We start from the raw sequence: 18,469 nt of genomic DNA on the forward strand, positions 1-18,469 counted from the left end.
GTTAAGTTCCATGTCTTGAAGCATACCATGTGAATGCAACTGTAGTAGAATTTGCTTTTCAGGTATCTGTCCTTATGCTTTAATTTAACATGTTTATGTATTTTATTTTATTTCTGCATCTATACTCTCTTTCTTGCAACACGGCTGCTTTTGCTTTTTGCTATTGGGAGATATGCTCTGTAAGATCTCTGTTGCTCTGCTGCCCAGTAGTTGAAGAGCAATGTCCTGGCACTGGCAGTTGGTTATGCTTCTGTATTTAATCCATCTTGTTGAAAGGGGGGTAAGAAAGCAAGGAGATCGTGCCTATTTCCATACCTGTGTCTTGGCAGGGATGCAAGAAGAGACTTACCTCCTAGCTTGGGCATGCTGTTTGTGTTACAGTCTAACCTTTAGCACCAAAGGCTAGATTTTGCTCTGGTATTCACAATAAATTGCCAGTAGATTGTAACTGTTTGGTTTTTTTTTTCTCTCTTTTGTGGTAAAGAACAAAATTCTGAATGTAGTAAGTGTACCTGGAAATTATATATTGATTTATAGCCTGTGTAATCTTCTTGGAAATTTATTACAGAGCAGGTACATTCAACGGTGACTATGTGTCCTTATATGTTAACCTACTACATGCACAATGGGATGGGACAGTGTAAATAGTAGCAGCCTGTCATATACCACTTACTACATAGACCATAATAGTACCCTGTGTATTCAACACAGGGAAATTGCCATCTCCTCTGCATAGATAAAGATGTCAGTGTCTAGGTGGGACTTTGTTGTATAGGTGATGGGGAGGGTTCAGGGAGTTAGCCTGATCTTGTCTGATTGCTGTTTAAAGCTCAAGTAGTTTACAAAGGTAAGAATGTGTGTGGCTGCCAAAAGGCTTTGTCAGCATAAAGCCTAGACTAACTCCTGCCAGGGCAGCTCTTTGCTGGACAGAGGGCAGGGCACAGGAAGAAGCAGTTTGACAGTTATACCAACCAAATTGCTTTCTTACCTGTTCATTTTCCTGCTCGTGAAAAGGGTTTTGGTGTACCTATAGATAGCTCAGTTTTTGCTGGGACAGTTGCCTCCACTCCAGGAACTTTTTCCAGGAACCAACACAACTGTAGTGGCAAAGGGCTGCTAGGCTTGTCATGGCTTACACCGGGGCAGCACCTTGAAAGCAACCCCGGAATATACACTTCTGTTGCAAACCAAGAGAATTAAAGAAGCAAGCAGAAGGAAGCTCTGAGAAGAGAAAGGGATAAAGCAGATTCCCACTGTGCTACAGTTATCATAGGCTGGGGGAGACAGCAATGGTACAGGCACGGAAGAGTCAAAGACTGAAGATTATAGAGCCCAACACTGAAGGTAGCCACTTCAATCTGACCTCCTTCTTAATGAAATCATAAATGCCAATTTTTTTTTTTTTTCTTTTCCAGGTACATATAGACTGTGGTGAGCTTTAGACAGAAGAGAGGGACAGAGAACCTGTGAATGACACAGGCGGTGACAGGCATGATCAGCCAACATAGTTCATGGCAGAGTCCAGACACTCAATTAAAGCAAACTGCATCCCTCTCTTTTATGGCAGATTGACTGGAGTGGTATTCTCATTTAACCTCTAAGAGTATTCTCAGGCAGTAGCGGTGTCAGCTCTCTCTGGGCTTATTTATCTGAGTCATTAATAAGTCATCAGAGTCATTCACTTTCTGTATGAGGTTATGGGAGAAAAGCATGCCTGGGTGCTCCTTGGTAGTCAGAAATGAAAGGCTGGCAAGGACAAGGAGCCCGAGCTGTGTGTGGCAGGCAGAGAAAGCTCTTCGGTCTCTGGATCACACTGAGATTCATTAGTTCTTGAAGAAAAGCTGAAAAATGTGATTATGCTGAGGAGGTGGGGGTGCAGCTGTAAGTCTGCATGCTTGCAGTATAGCGAGCAGCTCAGAATTACAGCCTGTAAATAGATGTACATATTTAACCTCTTAGAAGGGCTGTAGCTCCCTGCTGTAGTACTGTAAGAATAGTAATACTTACCATTTAGATTGTGCTTTCTATTTTCAGAGCTGTGCTAGCATTAGGTTTTTTAATGTAAAGCGGGTGGGTAATCTGTTAAAAGGATTTTAAGCTTTTTGAATTTTGGGGGGTCAGGGAGCAATGTTTTGCATACTCCCCAGAATAAAAGGAGGTTCAGACCCTTCTGCTCTGGCAGCAGGGTCATGGCGTCTTTCAGCCTTCTCCCAGGAGAGACTCTCATGCGGGAGCTGATTTCTTCTCAGATCTGACCACCATAGCCCTCAGTAATTATAGCAGCGTTGAAATTCCGAGCTAAAAACAGAAGTGCAGCATGTGCCTATTCCCCATGTGATTCGGCAACCAGGAAATTGAAAGAGCCTGACTGAGAGGAGAGGGAGCGCAAAAGCAATAGACACATCTAATATTTATCTCAGACCTGCTACGCCTGGGACGCAGGAGCTGTCATCTGCCGGAGCCGATTATGCACGCAGCCAAAGCAGAGCGTGATTGGATGTAGTGGGACCTAAGGCGAGGGGGAGAGGGAGCGGAGAGAGAGTTCGGCTCGCCGCACTGAAATGTAAACACTGGAAAGCGAGAAGGGAGTATAACGCCTTTATGCTCCGAACGGCAAGCCGCAGCAGGCTCCTATGGCTCTGGCAAAGCACCCCTCGCAGGTCTAGCGGTGCCTGGCTCGATGAGCAGAAGCAGCCACTTCAGAGGATCTCCTGCCTGTGGATATAAATAGGGGCAATCGGGATGCGCTAGCTTTCTCCAGCGGCACCGCAGCTCCTTCGTGCTCCGCGCCGCAGCTGGGACAGGGCAATGGACATGAACATGAAGAAGTTCACAGTGCGTCGCTTCTTCTCGGTCTATCTCCGCAAGAAGTCTCGGTCAAAGAGCTCGAGCCTAAGTAGATTTGAGGTAAAATTCACCTTAACTTTGTTAAATGTAGCAAATACTGTTAGGTGCTGGTAACAGAGATAGCAGAGAATGCCTGCGCTTACTGACATGATAAATAAAGGTAGTCTTTCCCTGGAGGTGGTGATGTTCGCTACCTGATGTTCTTTGTTTCAGTGTAATTCAGTGCTTTTCCCCCATAGTACTCAATACATTGCATAATATATTTGGTGAGTTGCTAAGGATCCTTTTATCAGCCTGGCGGGGCAGAGGAAGCTAGTTCAGGACATTGTGGAGTTGTAGAAAAGAATTACAGATCCACTTAAAAATAACACAAATGACACCATACTTTGCAATAGCTTCATATTTTAGTCTCCCTCCCCTGCGCATGTACCATTCTTTCTCAGTGCCAGATTTCCAAATAATTAATCAATTTGCTTGTGCCTTTTGTATATACGGTATGTTAGATAGGGATTTTCTTGCTTGTTTGTTCATAGGTTCTCGTGCTTGCACAGTTTTTTGCATTTGTCTTTTCTCCCATATGTCCTGCTTTGTTTTGTTTTGTTTTAATTTTGTTGTAAGAAGTTGCTCTTCAGGAGTGAGGGAGTGGGGGGAGCAGACACACAATGTCAAACTAAACCTACAAGGGTTTAGCAGTGGGGGGAGATGAAGGCAGTTCGAGTCACATGTATTAGCAGATAGGGATGTGTGAATGGGTTAGAACCAGGATTTCTGCCTCTCTTCCTTGAACCATTGTTCTTCAGCCCTATATTTGGAGCTGTGAATTGTTGGCAGGATGTGAGATCAATTGAATAGGTGTCAGTTATATTTATGTTGTATACTTTATCATTGCAGATGATCTGCAACCTCTGCATTTAAAATAGAGGTAAATGGGGCCTGATTCCCCTCTGCCTCACATTTGTTTTGTGCTGATGTACTTCAACTGACCTCCGAGGAGTTACTCTGGTTTGCACCAGTATTCCCAGGAGGAGGATTAATCTCATGCTGTGCGAATGCATTTTAAAATGTTATTCCCTTAGTGTCCTATTTAAAGTACCAGGTAATTGTTCAAACATAAAGTTCTTCATGTGTCATTGCTTAAACAGGGCATGCAGAAAAGCAGAGGTTTTGGCTGGTTGTTTTGCTGGGGTTTTTTCTTTCTTAACTATTTAAAATCAGCTTTCTTGAAAAATTATCATATAAGATACCTAATTTTATTTCACTCATCAAATAGTCATGCTATACATTTAAAACAAACTAACAAATGAAGTTGTTAAAGCTCCTGTCCCTCAAGGACTGAGAGGAGAGGGGCAGAGGGGAACCTTTCCTTTCCCTGTTATGAACCCTGAATTGCAAAAGTTAAGATGAAATAGATGTTCCTTGTCACATGCTGTAAATCTGCTAAGCTTGTGCTCCACCAGAGCCAACAGAAGGCAGACCTGGAGTTACCTGAAGCAGTTTAGAGACAGGCAAGTGTCTTCGCAGTTTGCCAGGGTCAGGGCGAAGAGGGGAGGTGGTTTTGAGACAAGAGAGACCCACCAGACCTTGTAACTATTCATTTGACAGTGCCAGAGTTTGGGAGGAACAGATTTCACCACACTAAGTATTTAACTTACTGGGTAATCTAGCGTGAATGACCAGAACAACTCAGCAGTTGTAACAGGCCAGACTCACTTCATTAAAAAAAAAAAAAAAGTCTTTGATCATCATTATTATATTAGATATACTGGAGTTTTTCAGTATCTATGAAATAGTTTTCCCTTACATGAATTATCCTGTAATGATTTTTTCTTTTCTGATTTTAAATAATTTGCTTCAATAAACAGCCTAATATGTATCCTATCTCACATGTAAGTTCAGAGCATTTCATCCACTTCCCTCCTCTCTCCCTTGACTTGGCAGTAATGACCAACTTTACGCAAAGTGACTCAGTATTATAATGCAACAGAGAATAGGGGTTGTTCCAACCAGGAAGAAAAAATGATTCATAAAAGCTGTTCTGCTATTTAAGTGTGAAAATCATCGGAGATGTTCCTGCTTAGGGGGGAAAAAAAACAAATATGAACATCAAGACCCCTCTGTGATTTCCGTCCCTGAGAACTTCTGTGTATGAATTTGTACTTGCAGGCTAATGAGCGCTTGTCAGCCAAACAGAAAGTGCAAGGAAGCCTGTTGTCAGGCTGTTCTTCATCCTAATAAGTAGGTATTTTTAAAGAGGCAGTAAAAATGCACAGGTTATTACATCATGGAATGAGTAAAAGTAAAATAAAGGGAAGAAATTTGGAGAAAACACATGTGGCATTGCTTTACTTAGTGTATGTTAGCTAATGTACCTGGCAGAAGTTATGTGTTGCTAGATATCATTGAAATTTGGAAGGGGAATGCTGTTCCTAGGTTGTGGGGGATTTTTGTTGTGGTGTTCTTTTGGCCAGGTGGGAAAGAGGGTTGAAGGGTTTAAGATAGACACTCCTGGATTCAAGCATCTGATATATTTAAAATACCACTATTAGAGTAGCTTCAAAATAATATCATATTAGTGATTCATATCATATTATTAATTACTTTTGCTACTGTGGTATTCTGTTACACTTTAAATTCACTTGCAATGAGCTTCGTAATTTCCAGAACAGGGATATAGATGCAGAAAATGACTTAGCAAATCACAGCCCATAACTTGACCTTTAGTTAATCATTTCATATGCCAATATCATTGCTATATCTGAGACAATAAGATCATTGCCTTATGTAGATAGCTGGGTTTCACACTTTGTCCTGCTAAAGGAGGCAGAGCATACTCTGGTAAATGAGATATTACAGGGGCTTTGTTTCCTCTTGCCTAAAATGTGTGCCCTTTTCATTATTCTGGGAAAACCTGACTGAATTTTGAATTTATTTGGCTACACTTTCTGGTTTTCAGTTTATATTATTTTTCAGTATGGCCTGCATTGCCCTTCATTTATAAGGTATCTAGTGATGTAATTTTATTAAATGTGCAGAGCCAAGTTTTGCCCTTTTGCATGCACACAGAGTTGTTATTGAAGTCAGCTGAAAATCCAGCAAGTCAATGGGAACTGCATGTGTGCATCTGAGAGAAGGGCTTTGTTTATGGTTCTTGCTGAGTGTTGATGAACATGAATGTGAAACCATCAGGAGAAAGTACACACAGTGTGGATCTGCTAAAGACTTTGAGCCCCAGTGGAATGCATCTTATGGCAGTGAGCAATATCCCTCGATTTATAAATCAAAAGTTAAATATGCCATTCGAATAAGCTAGGAAAGACCTAAGCATGCAAAGAATTTGATTATATTTATTCCAGTGACTCAGAAGCCTTTTTTTTTTTTTTTTTTTTTTTTTTTTTTTTTGAGAAAATGACCAAATAAAACTTTGCCCTTGATTCTTTTGGGAGATGTTTCTGACTTTTGCTTTCCTGATGTATTTTTAATTTGTTATTCTTTTAATTCTTGTTTTGTCTTACTGGTAATGGTGAATCCAAATTCTGTTTGGTCTATGTATGGGGAATAGAATCTAGCAGAGTTCTTGAAAATTAATTCAAAATTAATTAGGAGCCTGGAGTGCCTCAGCATAGTCAATTCTGAGAGGCAGGGACCTCCTGTGGGTGATTCAAGTGTGGGTCCTCCTTGGGTTCCAGCACTGGCATGTAGGAAATGGAAGCAAGCCTATGCAGTCTGGTAAGGAATAGTGCAGGACTGGCACTGGCTTTATGATACTTTGTTATGAGAGATTTTTGGTTCTAATCTTAGGCTCTGATTCTGATTTCCTACAGGCTTCAGTTACAGCAGCCTTAGGAAAGTGCCCAGCAAACGCTGAGCTAGACTGCTCCTTCTGCGTGGTGGGTTTCACTTGCAAACCCTTGTGAGCTCTTCTGTGCTTGTATAAAGAACAATTCTGTTCTTTATCAGTAGTATGTCCTTTATTCTGTCTTCTCTTTTTTATTTGTATAGATAATCATTTGGTAAAGGAATATATTCTTTCTGTCAGCGGTTAGACAGAAAGAGGCAAATTGAAGAACGGAGATGGGAATTAACAGCCCAAGATCAGCTCTGCAAGGTGCAAGTCCAGAGGCAGCTTCATTTTTTTTTCTTCCCCTTTGTAACGATCATCTTTGTGCTGTGTGTTCTTGCTTCAGCAGAAGTTACCAACACTATTGTAGTCTGACTTCCTCCAGCTGCAGGCAAGACTTTTATGAGGAAATGCTGCAGTTCTTGTAGTCTTACACTGCTTGCCTGGGGGAAGGGAGGCAAGACAGGGGAGGCAGAGCAGGAGCATGTAGTCCATCAGATAGGTCACTTGAGGAACTAGGAAATCCAGTTTTCAGGCTCATTTTGATAACTTGCTGTGTCATTACAGAAGGTTCAGACCTCTGTGCCCTGCATTCCCCATTTGTAAAGTGAAAATTATGATTATTATACAACTCCTTTGATAGAATTCTACCTATTTACATTGGGTTTGGTGGTAAGAGAGCTTAGTCACACGTGTACACATTCATAATAAAGAAATCACTCTCCAGCTCTCCAAATACTTCTGACTTTATGCCAGATAATCTCTTGTACCTCAGGCCTGCTAGGTGCTCCTTCCCACAAGGTTCAAATTAACTGCTGATCTACAGAAAGGGAATATTAAGCAGGTAGGTGTAGGGATAACTTGTCCACAGAAATATCATAGAAAAACAGGTCTGGGAGGGATCTAGAAAACCTCAATCTGGACTCTCCTTCCTTCTCAGGCAACATCAGGTATATCTAAACTATTCCACCAAACTAAAGATATTTTTCTAACCTCTTATTACAGGTTTCCAAAGGTAAATGTCCATAACCTCCACAGGAGTTACATTTTGCAACATTATCCTTAGCGTTTAAGAGTTTTTCTAATGTCTAACACAATTTTTTCTTATGGCAATTTAAGCCTGTGTCTTCATGTCCTGCCAATTGTGTGTGTGAAGAAGACATTGTTTCCTTTGCAGGAGGATTTTTATGCATTTGAAAGCTTTTTGGGTCCCCCTTTCCCCAGTCTTTGCTGTAGAATCGGAAAACTGGCTTTCCTCCTTTCTGAAAGTTAGGGACTTTCAGGAGCAAGAGCCTGTGCCAGTCATAACAACATTGTTAGGGAGAAGCTCTTCCTTTTTTTTTGGTTGCTAATGGTACCTTGTAAAAATCACTTTTATTTCAAAGGACCCTACCCTGTCAAATGACAATTCAAATTGCCATTTTTATGCTCCATTTCCACCATCTAAATGCCTGCGTGATGCCTTGATCTGAGAGCCTTGATCTGCCATCCAGTCTAGAGCTGAGGGACCCTATCCATGGACTCTGATGTCAGATCAATTCTGACACGCATCACACAATTAAACACAGACTCTGGTCATATAGGCAGGATACATGCATGTTCGGGCACAGAGTAGGTGCCTAACACCCTCATATAACAGAAGAGGTCTTCATGTGGTTGTGTGATGTCCGATCAGCTGATGGGACACGCACATACATGATGCAATGGTATGGTGACTGTATGTTTGGTCGTGATCATGAGCAAATGATGAAATGAATGAAATGGAGAGGCCAATGCCTCTCCACTGTGTTTGTGGGATAAGTAATGCCCTGGTTCCCTGAGCCTGGAGCATCTGTGTGCAGGTGTTCAGGAGGGCAAGAGTTGAACCTGGTGGGCTAGTTGGGACCTGTGGGCAGCTGAGCCCCTGCTAACAGTAATTTGGAGTAACTTAGTTTTATGCAAGTGGAAAATGTGTAATTTAAGTCTAGGTTTTAGCTCATAACATTATGGCCTGTCTGAACCTGTGACACAAAAAGTCTGTTCTCAGAGGGCTGAACTCTCCTGCACCTATTTTTATTATCAGTAGCATTTGATTCATGCATTTTTCTGCTAGTCTGAGGAGACAACTCATTTTGTGTGTGCTTTTTGCATCTGTGTCCTCACAGGTAACTGGAAATATTTCTAAAGAAAGACAGAAATCAGAACAAAAAATCCTCCTTATGTTTATTTACCAGTTACCCAAGTAGAAATACTTTTCTTCTAAATATTTGCCAGTCATTTCCTTTTGTTCACTTAGCAAGACTTATAGTCCCGGTTCTGCAATGATCCTGTAGAAATATTTGCTGTTAAGAAAGATTGAAAGTACTGCAGACAAGCAGCAGTTAGTTCTGCACTTGGACATTCTCTCTCTGTATCTCTGTGTGTGCAATGCCATCAGCTCTTACAGATAATAGTTTTGCTTCCTGGAGAGCAAACTCTCAGGAAGTGGAAAAGAATGACTGGGCCACCGAATCTGCCTTCAAAATAGCTTCCTGACTGAGGATGTGTAAAGAAGCAAGCAATACATCTATTCAGGGTCCTCACAATACAGCTAGCATTCCCACAGGCAGACAGTTTGGGATGCAGGTTCCTGTAGTGGGTGCGTGCATGGTGATGGGGCAGCCACATCATAGCTTTGGAAGACCTTGAAGGGAGCAGACATCCTGTGAAATCTCTCTCATTACTTTGAAATGTGCTGCCAGCATCAGTATTTCAGCAGAGCTGCTTTTACTGTGGGGTGCAGGAGAGCCTAGAGCTCTCTTCTAGCTGAGTGCCAGGAGTTCAAGAATACTGGAAGTGCAAACCACTGAGAGTGGAGAAGACAAAACTTCAATGTTTCCAATGAGGGAAGTCTTTTTCTCAGATTGCAGTGATATTATTAGAAATTGTGTAGCAGTGCATGGGCAAGAAGGGGATATACAGGCTGCTAGCATGCTTTCAGATGATAATGATAGTAATCAGCTAAATGCCAAATACGTTATGAAACCTAGATAAATGAGGTCATATAAACTCCTAGTGTAATTAAAAGCCGTTGTGCCTTTTTCCTACAGGCCCCAATTTGGACCTGTGCATGACTGGCAGAAGGCGGTAAATGGTTCTCTTCAAGAGTCATTGTGAATAAACTGAAGGCTTTACAAGGGGGGAACCGATTGTGTGATTTTTATCTATAGAATTTTCCTTTACCTGTTATTAAACAACAGAGGCTACCCAGTCTGGCTTGTTTGAAGAAGTACCACCCTCCAAACAAGTTTGTAGTACCCTGTTGTGATGCCCAACAGGACAAAGTCAGATCAGTGCTGAAACATGGGGCTTCTTTAGGGATATCTGAGGGCTGGGAGGTGTCAGTTCCTGCCATACGTTAAGAGTAAAAAGTGGTGGTGAGCTGAGGGTGATGGTAAGCAGGAAAAGAGATTTCTTCTCGTTTCATGTAAACATGTGGAATATGTTGTATGCATATGTATATATGTTCAAGGTCTAGGATTTTATGTTGTGCTTTTTTTTTTTTTCTTTTTAAGTTCTGTAGAACTCAACAAGGAGAAAACTGGTATGATTAGACTTTTTTTCAAGTTTGTATGAAAATTCAGTTTAAAACCTACAGAATTTAATACAGGCTGCTGTTTCTACCACAAATAATGGAAGAATATTTAACATAACAAAAAAATGACATTTCTGCTCCAGAGAAATATTACAGGTTGGCCTTAAAAACTACAAAGAAAACTTAACTCCGTGCTGAATTTGTGAATCTTTTCTATCATTTTTTATGAGACCAAGTCTTAGATATCTCCATATACAAATTAACAGAGATGTGTTCCAGACTCAAAGCTTTACCATGCCCCTAGGAGAGAAAGGATCCAGTAATTCCTTCAGGTAGCAGTATGGCACAGGCCTCTCTATGCCATAAAGAGTGAATGAACTAGGTGGTGGTAAGAACTGTTGAAAAACACTCAAAAAGGTTTTATAAAATTCAAACTTATTGATTGTATTGTAGAACCTGCTTTGGGATTGAGCCTTTTTGGGGTGGTAATGCTCTGGAGAAATAGGGTGTGTTCTTGGCATTTGTTAAGCCTGGCCAACACAGAAGTCAGTACTTTGTCCCACGTTTGGATGATTAACTATTGTATGTAACTTATATGTGAAGTGGCCAGCACTGATAAATGGTATGAAAGAAAACCTCCAAAACATATGCTTGTATAAGCAATTTTTCTGACAAATAAGTAAAAAGCTTGGGGAGATATTTGTTTTTTTGGTCAGGTGGAGAGAGTTTTTTCTATTAGTGGAAATTTCTATTGTTTTGTTAGTGAGTAACAAAGAAAATCCTAAAGCAGTTCAACTTTGGTTTTGCCACTTCCACAATGAAAGCAACTAGTAGACAGGTCCTATGACTCTGTCAGATATCTTTGCCTTAAACTTCTGCATCAGCACATCTCCATGCCAGTCTTTCCTGTATGAGACAATCTCTGTGACTAGAAAATGCCTGGGACAGCAAGTAAATGATGTAATTGCATTAATTTTAAAGTCGTCTCTCTAAATACATTAAACCCTGCTGGATCCACTGCTAGTCTACACAGCATTTACCTTATTCCTGCATGATTATGCATTGCAATTATTACTAAACTATAATCTGAAAGCAAAGCTTTGTATTAGATTATTTTGATGACACAGTTCAATACAATTTCATGTCACTGAATCTGAATTTTTGATTAATAAATATGTGCAGATGTTAAGTAGTACATACTTCAAAAGTTTTTTAATAACATTTGATTATGTTGAAAAGACTTGAAGCTTTATTCTGGCAAGTAAAATCACTAAATTTTCTTCCAAAATGAACTACTTAATGTTTCATTAAATCAGTACTATCAAGATAGCTAAACTGAGACATTTTCAAAATGTGAATGGTTTTCACGTGACGGCAATACAAAGGAATTTTAAAGTGTTGCCATTTACAGCTGATGTCAAACACATTGCAGCACCTTAATTTGAAAGAATATATGCCTCTCTGGAGAAGACGATGTATCTGTCCTTGCTTTCCAGATTCTCATACCCCTGGGAGTTACCTTCTCATTTGTATGTGGTGACCAGTGAAATAGCACAAAAGAAGGAAAGGAAAGTGTGTTAGTTAATCTTGGCTCTTAATTCTTCATTCTGTCAACTTCTCTTTAACTTCTTCCAAAGGAGGACCATGTGTTTAGACTCACTCAAGAAGTGGATGGAAGTGTGTTATGTGAATCCACACAGAAAAAGCACTCTGTTGTGTAAAGGCAGGGAAGCCCTCACTAAAGTATGCATCAGCTAATCCCTCTAAGTCTCTCCAGAGTTGCAAAGTTGTCTGACTTTATGATTCCTGCTACTCTGAGGTAATGTAACTTCTTAATTTTCATTATTGAAAATAATATTCATTATTTGTTGGGTCAAACTGGACTAAAAGTTAGTGAGGAGAGACTCTGCTTTCTCCTTTAAAAGCTTTTAATGCACATTATCCTTAGTTTGGTGGATGACTCAAGCCTTCATGTCGTAAGGATGAGCACTTTGGAGGCATTAGCTCAGGTTGGAAAAGATGACAGTTGCATGTACCATGATAACTGCAAACTGATAGGAAAAAAAACAATCACCAGTGTTACCAGAGCTGGAGAGAAACCAGTTTTCCATGATCTGTAACTGAGATTTTGTTTCTTTGGTGTTTGCAGACTTGAAGAATCCTTACTAAAAGCACACTTCAAAGTCACTGGCATTACTTTTTTTTTTTTCCTACATTTTTTGTGAAAAAGTTATTGTCACATCATAATATATTGAGCGGCAATGCTGGTAAAGATGGTGGGCAGCAGAACTTACAACAACTGTAGAATATGTGTAGATAATATTTACTCACCTACTTCCCTCTGTTCCACCAGTGCAAATATGGCAGCATCCAGATGTTCTCTCTTCTCTTCCTACAGCTGTTAATGCAATCAATACTATAACATCCCTTCTTATAAAGCAGAGAAAGTCAAACTGTATTTACTTTTCTCTGAAAGGCCATGTGCTGAAAAAAAAGGTCTAATGGCATCTTTTGCCTGATGGTATGAAATGAATTTCTAAAAGCCTTCTCAACAACAGGGATTTTGTCATTTAACAAACAAATTTCTCATTTTCCCAAGACAGGAAAACCCATATGGGACATCAGAAGGGATACCATTAATGGTTTTGAGGACTGTCACTTCCAAAGCATACACTATGACCTATAGTGATTATCTGCCAGAAGATACTCATTTTATCCCAATAGTCTTTTTGAAAAAATTTTCTCCAAACATTAGGATAAAGCTTACATGCCAATTTAATTTTGAAATTTGGTATTCCTCTATGAAAAAGTATAAGCTACCTATAATCATATTGTTTGCTTAGGAAAAGGTAATTATGTGAATGGTGCCAACTACCTGTTCTTTCCCTGCTTGGTTTAAAAGTGTTCTCTCCTTCTGTTACAGGCTTATAAAAGAAGCCATAAAATTCATTTGAGTAATGTTTGTATTGAAAGAAATGCTATAAAAGGCAGATGTGTGATGTTATGGGAAAAGTTGTTCTTGGACATCTTTCTCTGTATGGAAGTTTTTCCTTGGACTTGCAAGGAAATTCTTAAGTTTTTGATTTAATGTTTCCATCTTTATCATAATGGATGTCAAATGAGTGGATTAAAAATGTAGTATTTTCTAATACAGACACTGGGAAGTTTCAAAACCAGAACTTTTTGAAGAGACTTATTTATGAAAAATAGATCAGTCCTTTGCTTCCCCTCTTGACCACTTGTTCTTTCACTGATTGGTTTAATTTCTTCTTCTCTGCCTCTTCTTTTGTGCTCGTTTGTTCCTCCCTGTTGTTTTCCACATGCCCAACCATGGCAATTGGAACCCATCCCTGGGGATGTGGGGGCTTACAAAACATTTAACATACTGTACACACTACAGCCAAGAGAAAGTTTGCCCTTTTCCCCTTGCTTTTTAAATCCCTTTGCTGGTGTGATATTCATGGGACTGAGACAGAAATAAGAATAGAGCTCTCTCCATGGAGTACCACTATGGTCCACAAGCACTCATTTATCTTTCTGGTGATCAGAGAGCTGTCGGTGTTTGGGATTTTGTATCATTTCTTCAGGGAGGCACATCAGCTCCCCATTTTCCAGTTACTGAGGAGGAAAAATTAAGTTGTTCTGCCCTCCTGGGATATGATTCTTTACTCTTGTCTTCAGGCTTTTCTTCCCTCTCATAAATAAATGTTGAGGATTTGAACATGCTGTGCACTGGCATGTAGAGTCCCACAGCTGGACCGTGGAAATGCTGAGCTCTGCACACATGGAGACTGTGCCCTTGAGACCAGGCTCTTGGCTCCTAGTGTCTACTGAAACTCTCACTTTGCCTTCTAAGATGTTTTCCTTGTAAGGTAAGATTTCTGCTTTTTCCTTCTCCCTTGCCCTATCATTCTTCTGATTCAGCTTTTAAAATTTATGCTTTTGACTCGGACAATGGGAATCACATGTTTTTGCTTTTCTTGTACTGCCTCTGTTTTGGTACTTTCCACTCTCAGTTTACTGGGGTAACTCGGGAGTCATCAGCAAAAACAAAGCTTTGTTTGAGGAAGTGCTGACTTGGAGGAGGCACTCAGGTCTGAAGCTGGGCAATGGTCAGATAGCTCCAAAGCAAATCCCAAATACAGAGCTTGCTACATATCTCAGAAATGTCCCCTTTATATACCATAGTTGTTGCCTGTTTCTCTTCAAATGGCTCTGCATCCTGGCTTTCCATAGTTTAAATATCTTGTGATCATTTCTCTTTCAGGGAGAGCAGCAGCAAAAACTCCTAGAGAGTCCCCTTGCATCACAGGCTCCCGAATGTATTGTTGGGGGTTTCATACCTATGACTCAACTCTGCTTCCAACTGAGCAGAAGCGTCTGTCTGGGATTTTAGCTCTATATAGTACCATTTTCACAGCACCGTACTCTTTTTTTAAAGCACGGTTACTATGGATTCTACAATATCTTGGAAAATAGTGAAATAAAGATAACTGTGTTACCATTTTGCTTTGCATGGCAACTTTTGTTCCTGTTTTGCCTGTGTTTTCACCCTCTCGGTTTTCTTTTGAACTTTGAACAAAAAACCTCAAAGTGAAAATCAGTTGGCAACTTTGGTCCGTTGTCATTTCAGATACATGAAGTCATGCAAAGACTCATGGCTTTGCATGGTTTCTGCTTGGTCATCATCCGTTTCAACTTGCTGAAAGGAGTAAACTTGTGTAGTTGTTCGTCTTGGGATTTACATGACAAAATTCAAACTAGCCTGCATCAATCTAGACTTCTATGATAAAGAGATCTTCCATCCAAAGTATTTAAGGACTACTTATCTTTTAAAATTTACAGGGCTGTAAAGCCTGAACTAATGCAAACCTACAAAATCTGAAGCAAAAGGAAAAGCAAATCAAATTGCTCTTTTTTCCCCTGGAATTGTAATCAGATTTGAAGCCAGAGAAAACTTGTATTGCTTTTGTTGTGACACTTAGCGCATTACCAGACTGGCGCTGTTGTTGATATAGGAGTATTCCTTCCTCCCTGCCAACGCGCGAGATGTAACAGAATGCATTAACAACCTAGTCTAGGTAAACCTCCTTGGCTTCTGTCTGTCTCCTGGTTGGTGGCCTCAAGTTGCCAGCAAGGACTACACCAAACAAATGTTGCCTTCTATTTAAGTGCATCTTAAATTACTGCCAACTTCTGGGCTAACACAAAACGGGTCTCCTCATAACTGGGCATGTAGAGGAGAGCTATCCCCTGGACAAGCGTGTGAACCTGGCAGGCTAACTTTGCTTGAGCTGAAGGCTAAAGTGTAGGATGGCAACACATCTGGATATGAAATCACAATATTTACAAATCACAAATACATTTGGCCTCTAAAATTATATTGAGATTGCTAAATCTGGAATCTCCCTTTTTCTCACTATAATTCTAACTGGATCTTAGTGTCTTGTTCTTTCCTCCTAAACTGAAAAATCTTCAAGGCATAGGAGAAATAAACAGTCAAGTTGTAGGTGTCAGGCACTTTGATATATGTGTGTGCACTAGGTGTTGTTTTCCTGGAAAATTTTTCCCTGTCTATCTATCTGTTTTCATTAAATAAAACCCAACTAAGCAAATTTTAAGCTGCTGAGGTTCCCAACCAGCAGTGGACAGATGAAGTGTTCTGTTACCCCACCAGAGGCCCGTTCCCTTGTATGCAAACCAAAATGTCAGGGTCTTAGATTGTTTCTCATTTACTTTTCTAAAACGGTGATCTGTCAGTGTGCTGTGTGTCTGTAGCACAGTCATTTGAAGGGGATTATCTGTGTGTGAATACAGGAAATTACTGAAAAACTGAATTGTTGATTTATATTCATTTTAAGCCTAGTTTCCTAAAGAAATGAGGCTTTATACATTCCCCTCCCCTTTCCCCACTTTGTCAAATTCAACAGAGATAGACAGAAGAATAGTGTTCTTAAAGATGTGTTCATGTAAGATTCATGAAAATAGGGGGCTAGAGAGACCCCACTACCACAAAATGAAGGAACAGGGGGAGTGCTTGAAGCATACTCCTTAGCCACTAAAGAAGCCAAGCAGAGGGAGATGGCAAGAGACAGAGGAACAGCTTGATAAGAAATACTGCATTGTTTACAGAACAGTTTCTATAGGTCAATGCCAGGAAGCAAGCTAGGGTTTTTTTGTAAGGAGTGTATTTGGATTTGCTGCAGAAGTAAGTGGATCAGTATTTACCTGAATAAATATTTGGGCTTTGAAATACTATAGTACACTGTAATGAGATTATTTATCATAATGGTGAGGTCTTTTACTAAAGTTTCTCGTACTATGAAATAAACTAGATTTTTTGTTTTAGTAATTCCTGTTTCTCATCTAATGGGTGAGGCAGAAGAAGTAACTAGTAGCAGTATTTTGTCAAGGTTACCAAGATGCTTTTGAGATAAGGGGGAGGCAACATAGTATGATGCCGGCTGTTTTTCTCTTTGGAATTCAGTGATCATCTTTGTCTTGAAGTATAATAAATATGGTTGTTTGGAGCTACATATTATATGATGTACTGAGGGGGAAAAAAAGAGGCATTGTACTATGATTTATGGAGGAAAAACTCACAGAACTGAACATCAAATGATTGAATTATCAGTAGAATTATTTTAACAATCTTATAGATGTTAATAGGCTGCCAAAGTAAGAATTCATCAGAAAAATTATCATAGTACAATAACTCACAACGTTTTAGAAAGCTTGTTACAGAATTATAATAGAGCATCAGAGTTTGCTTGGAACATCCTGTGTTGCTAGCTGATATTGGCTTTGCTGGCATGAATAATTAATTTATCTGGATAAAAGTGGATATTTAGACTGTTTAGTAAGAGAGGCTTTGCAGTATGCAGTTAGGAGTCCTCAGGCAGGAATCTTTGGAGCAAGCAAGTCTGGGAATAATATTGTTTTTTATTTGTGCTCTCCTTGAAATACTGGATTAAAATAATTACTACAAAATTCCATTAGATAGGACTATATTTATATACTATCAAATTATGTAGGTAGTTTGATGTCTCACATTTGCATGCTGAACAGTCAAGTGGGTCAATATACAAAAGTTTGACATTTTCTGGTGATTGGGGGATATGTAAATAGCACAGCAAGATTTCTGCATGGTCACACTGTGGAACTGCTAAATTTCTTAGTCAAGCCCTGCTATATACCTGTGCCCTACAAGCTGAAATTAAAACTGACCTGTTTTGTACAGCCTCCTTACACTTTGCCTCTGAATCACAAATGAGACATTAATGCATAGAGGACAGAAGGGGACTTAATGTGGGCACATATAACAAATGTTTTACACTAACCAGATTATACACACATTTTTGTCAGACAGTCTGTTCTGCTGTTTGAAATAAAGGGAACATAAGCAAATAATGCCTAGTGGTATTCTGGTCCTTTTTAGGACAGTTTTTGAACAGGATTCAGATTATACAACATATAAGGAATATGTTGTCGTTACAGCTTTTTGTGTGTGTGTGTGTATATAACATTTATATGACTAATGCATGTAACAGAGTAAATACATATAGTATCACAGTTTTTCCAGGGAAAATGCTACTAAGAGGATTAGAGTTTGATCTCATAATACCATATGCAACCTCTCATTGACTCAGAGTGGAGGTTTGTTTAGTTCGGCTGGACACCAAACAGATAAGCAGCTTAGGGTTTTGCTGCTGACATTCCTTTTGGACTGTAAATTACAACAAACTCCATTCCTTTTCCTTTTTTTTTTTTTTTTTTTTTAAGTCATGGAAATCTCTCCCCAAAAATGGTATTGTGTAACTTATGTTAAAAATTGTTTCTCCCTTTCAGGATCTTCACTCCTCTTAAAGTGATTTTCAGGGCATGACTGAACAATTTCTGACCTTGGTCCTTCCTTTTTGTTCTCATGATCGAGCCATTTTTCTAGATCATCTCCTGTCCCCACAGGTGTAGGCTTTTCCCTTTTGGTCTTCAAGAGGTTCTTCCTGCCCCCGAAAAGTGCTGCTAATCAAATAATCTTTTTCTCAGTTACTTCAGATCTTCAGATACATCTTCTATTCCACTGCTGAAGCCCATCCTGGAGACTAAGCCACTTCCCTCCCATTGTTTAAATATCTTACAAACACTCATTCTTGCCACTGACTGAGACAAACAAGCTCAGCAGAGCATGACAGGCTGCAAGTGTCCTTTTCTTGAAACTCCTGTGGTCCTTC

General features: G+C 39.8%; 1 protein-coding gene across 5 annotated transcripts in view; it reads left to right on the forward strand.

Annotated features, from left to right (window-relative positions):
- RPS6KA2 (ribosomal protein S6 kinase A2) overlaps window positions 1–18,469 on the forward strand; it is a 302,187-nt gene that overhangs the window by 128,391 nt on the left and 155,327 nt on the right. The window contains exon 1 of one of the 5 annotated variants that reach the window (XM_009971838.3): window positions 2,216–2,907. The exons of 3 other annotated variants lie outside the window; for them this stretch is intronic. In XM_009971838.3, the coding sequence (XP_009970140.1) occupies window positions 2,809–2,907 (99 nt within the window). In that variant the 5' untranslated portion in view covers window positions 2,216–2,808. Of the gene's footprint in view, window positions 1–2,215; window positions 2,908–6,068; window positions 6,099–18,469 lie in introns of those variants that run through there. One more of the 5 variants, XM_032996924.2, reaches the window with a different exon arrangement.

The sequence above is a fragment of the Tyto alba genome, unplaced genomic scaffold, assembly GCF_018691265.1.
Source record: "Tyto alba isolate M040663 unplaced genomic scaffold, T.alba_DEE_v4.0 Super-Scaffold_22, whole genome shotgun sequence".
NCBI classification, from domain to species: Eukaryota; Metazoa; Chordata; class Aves; order Strigiformes; family Tytonidae; genus Tyto; species Tyto alba.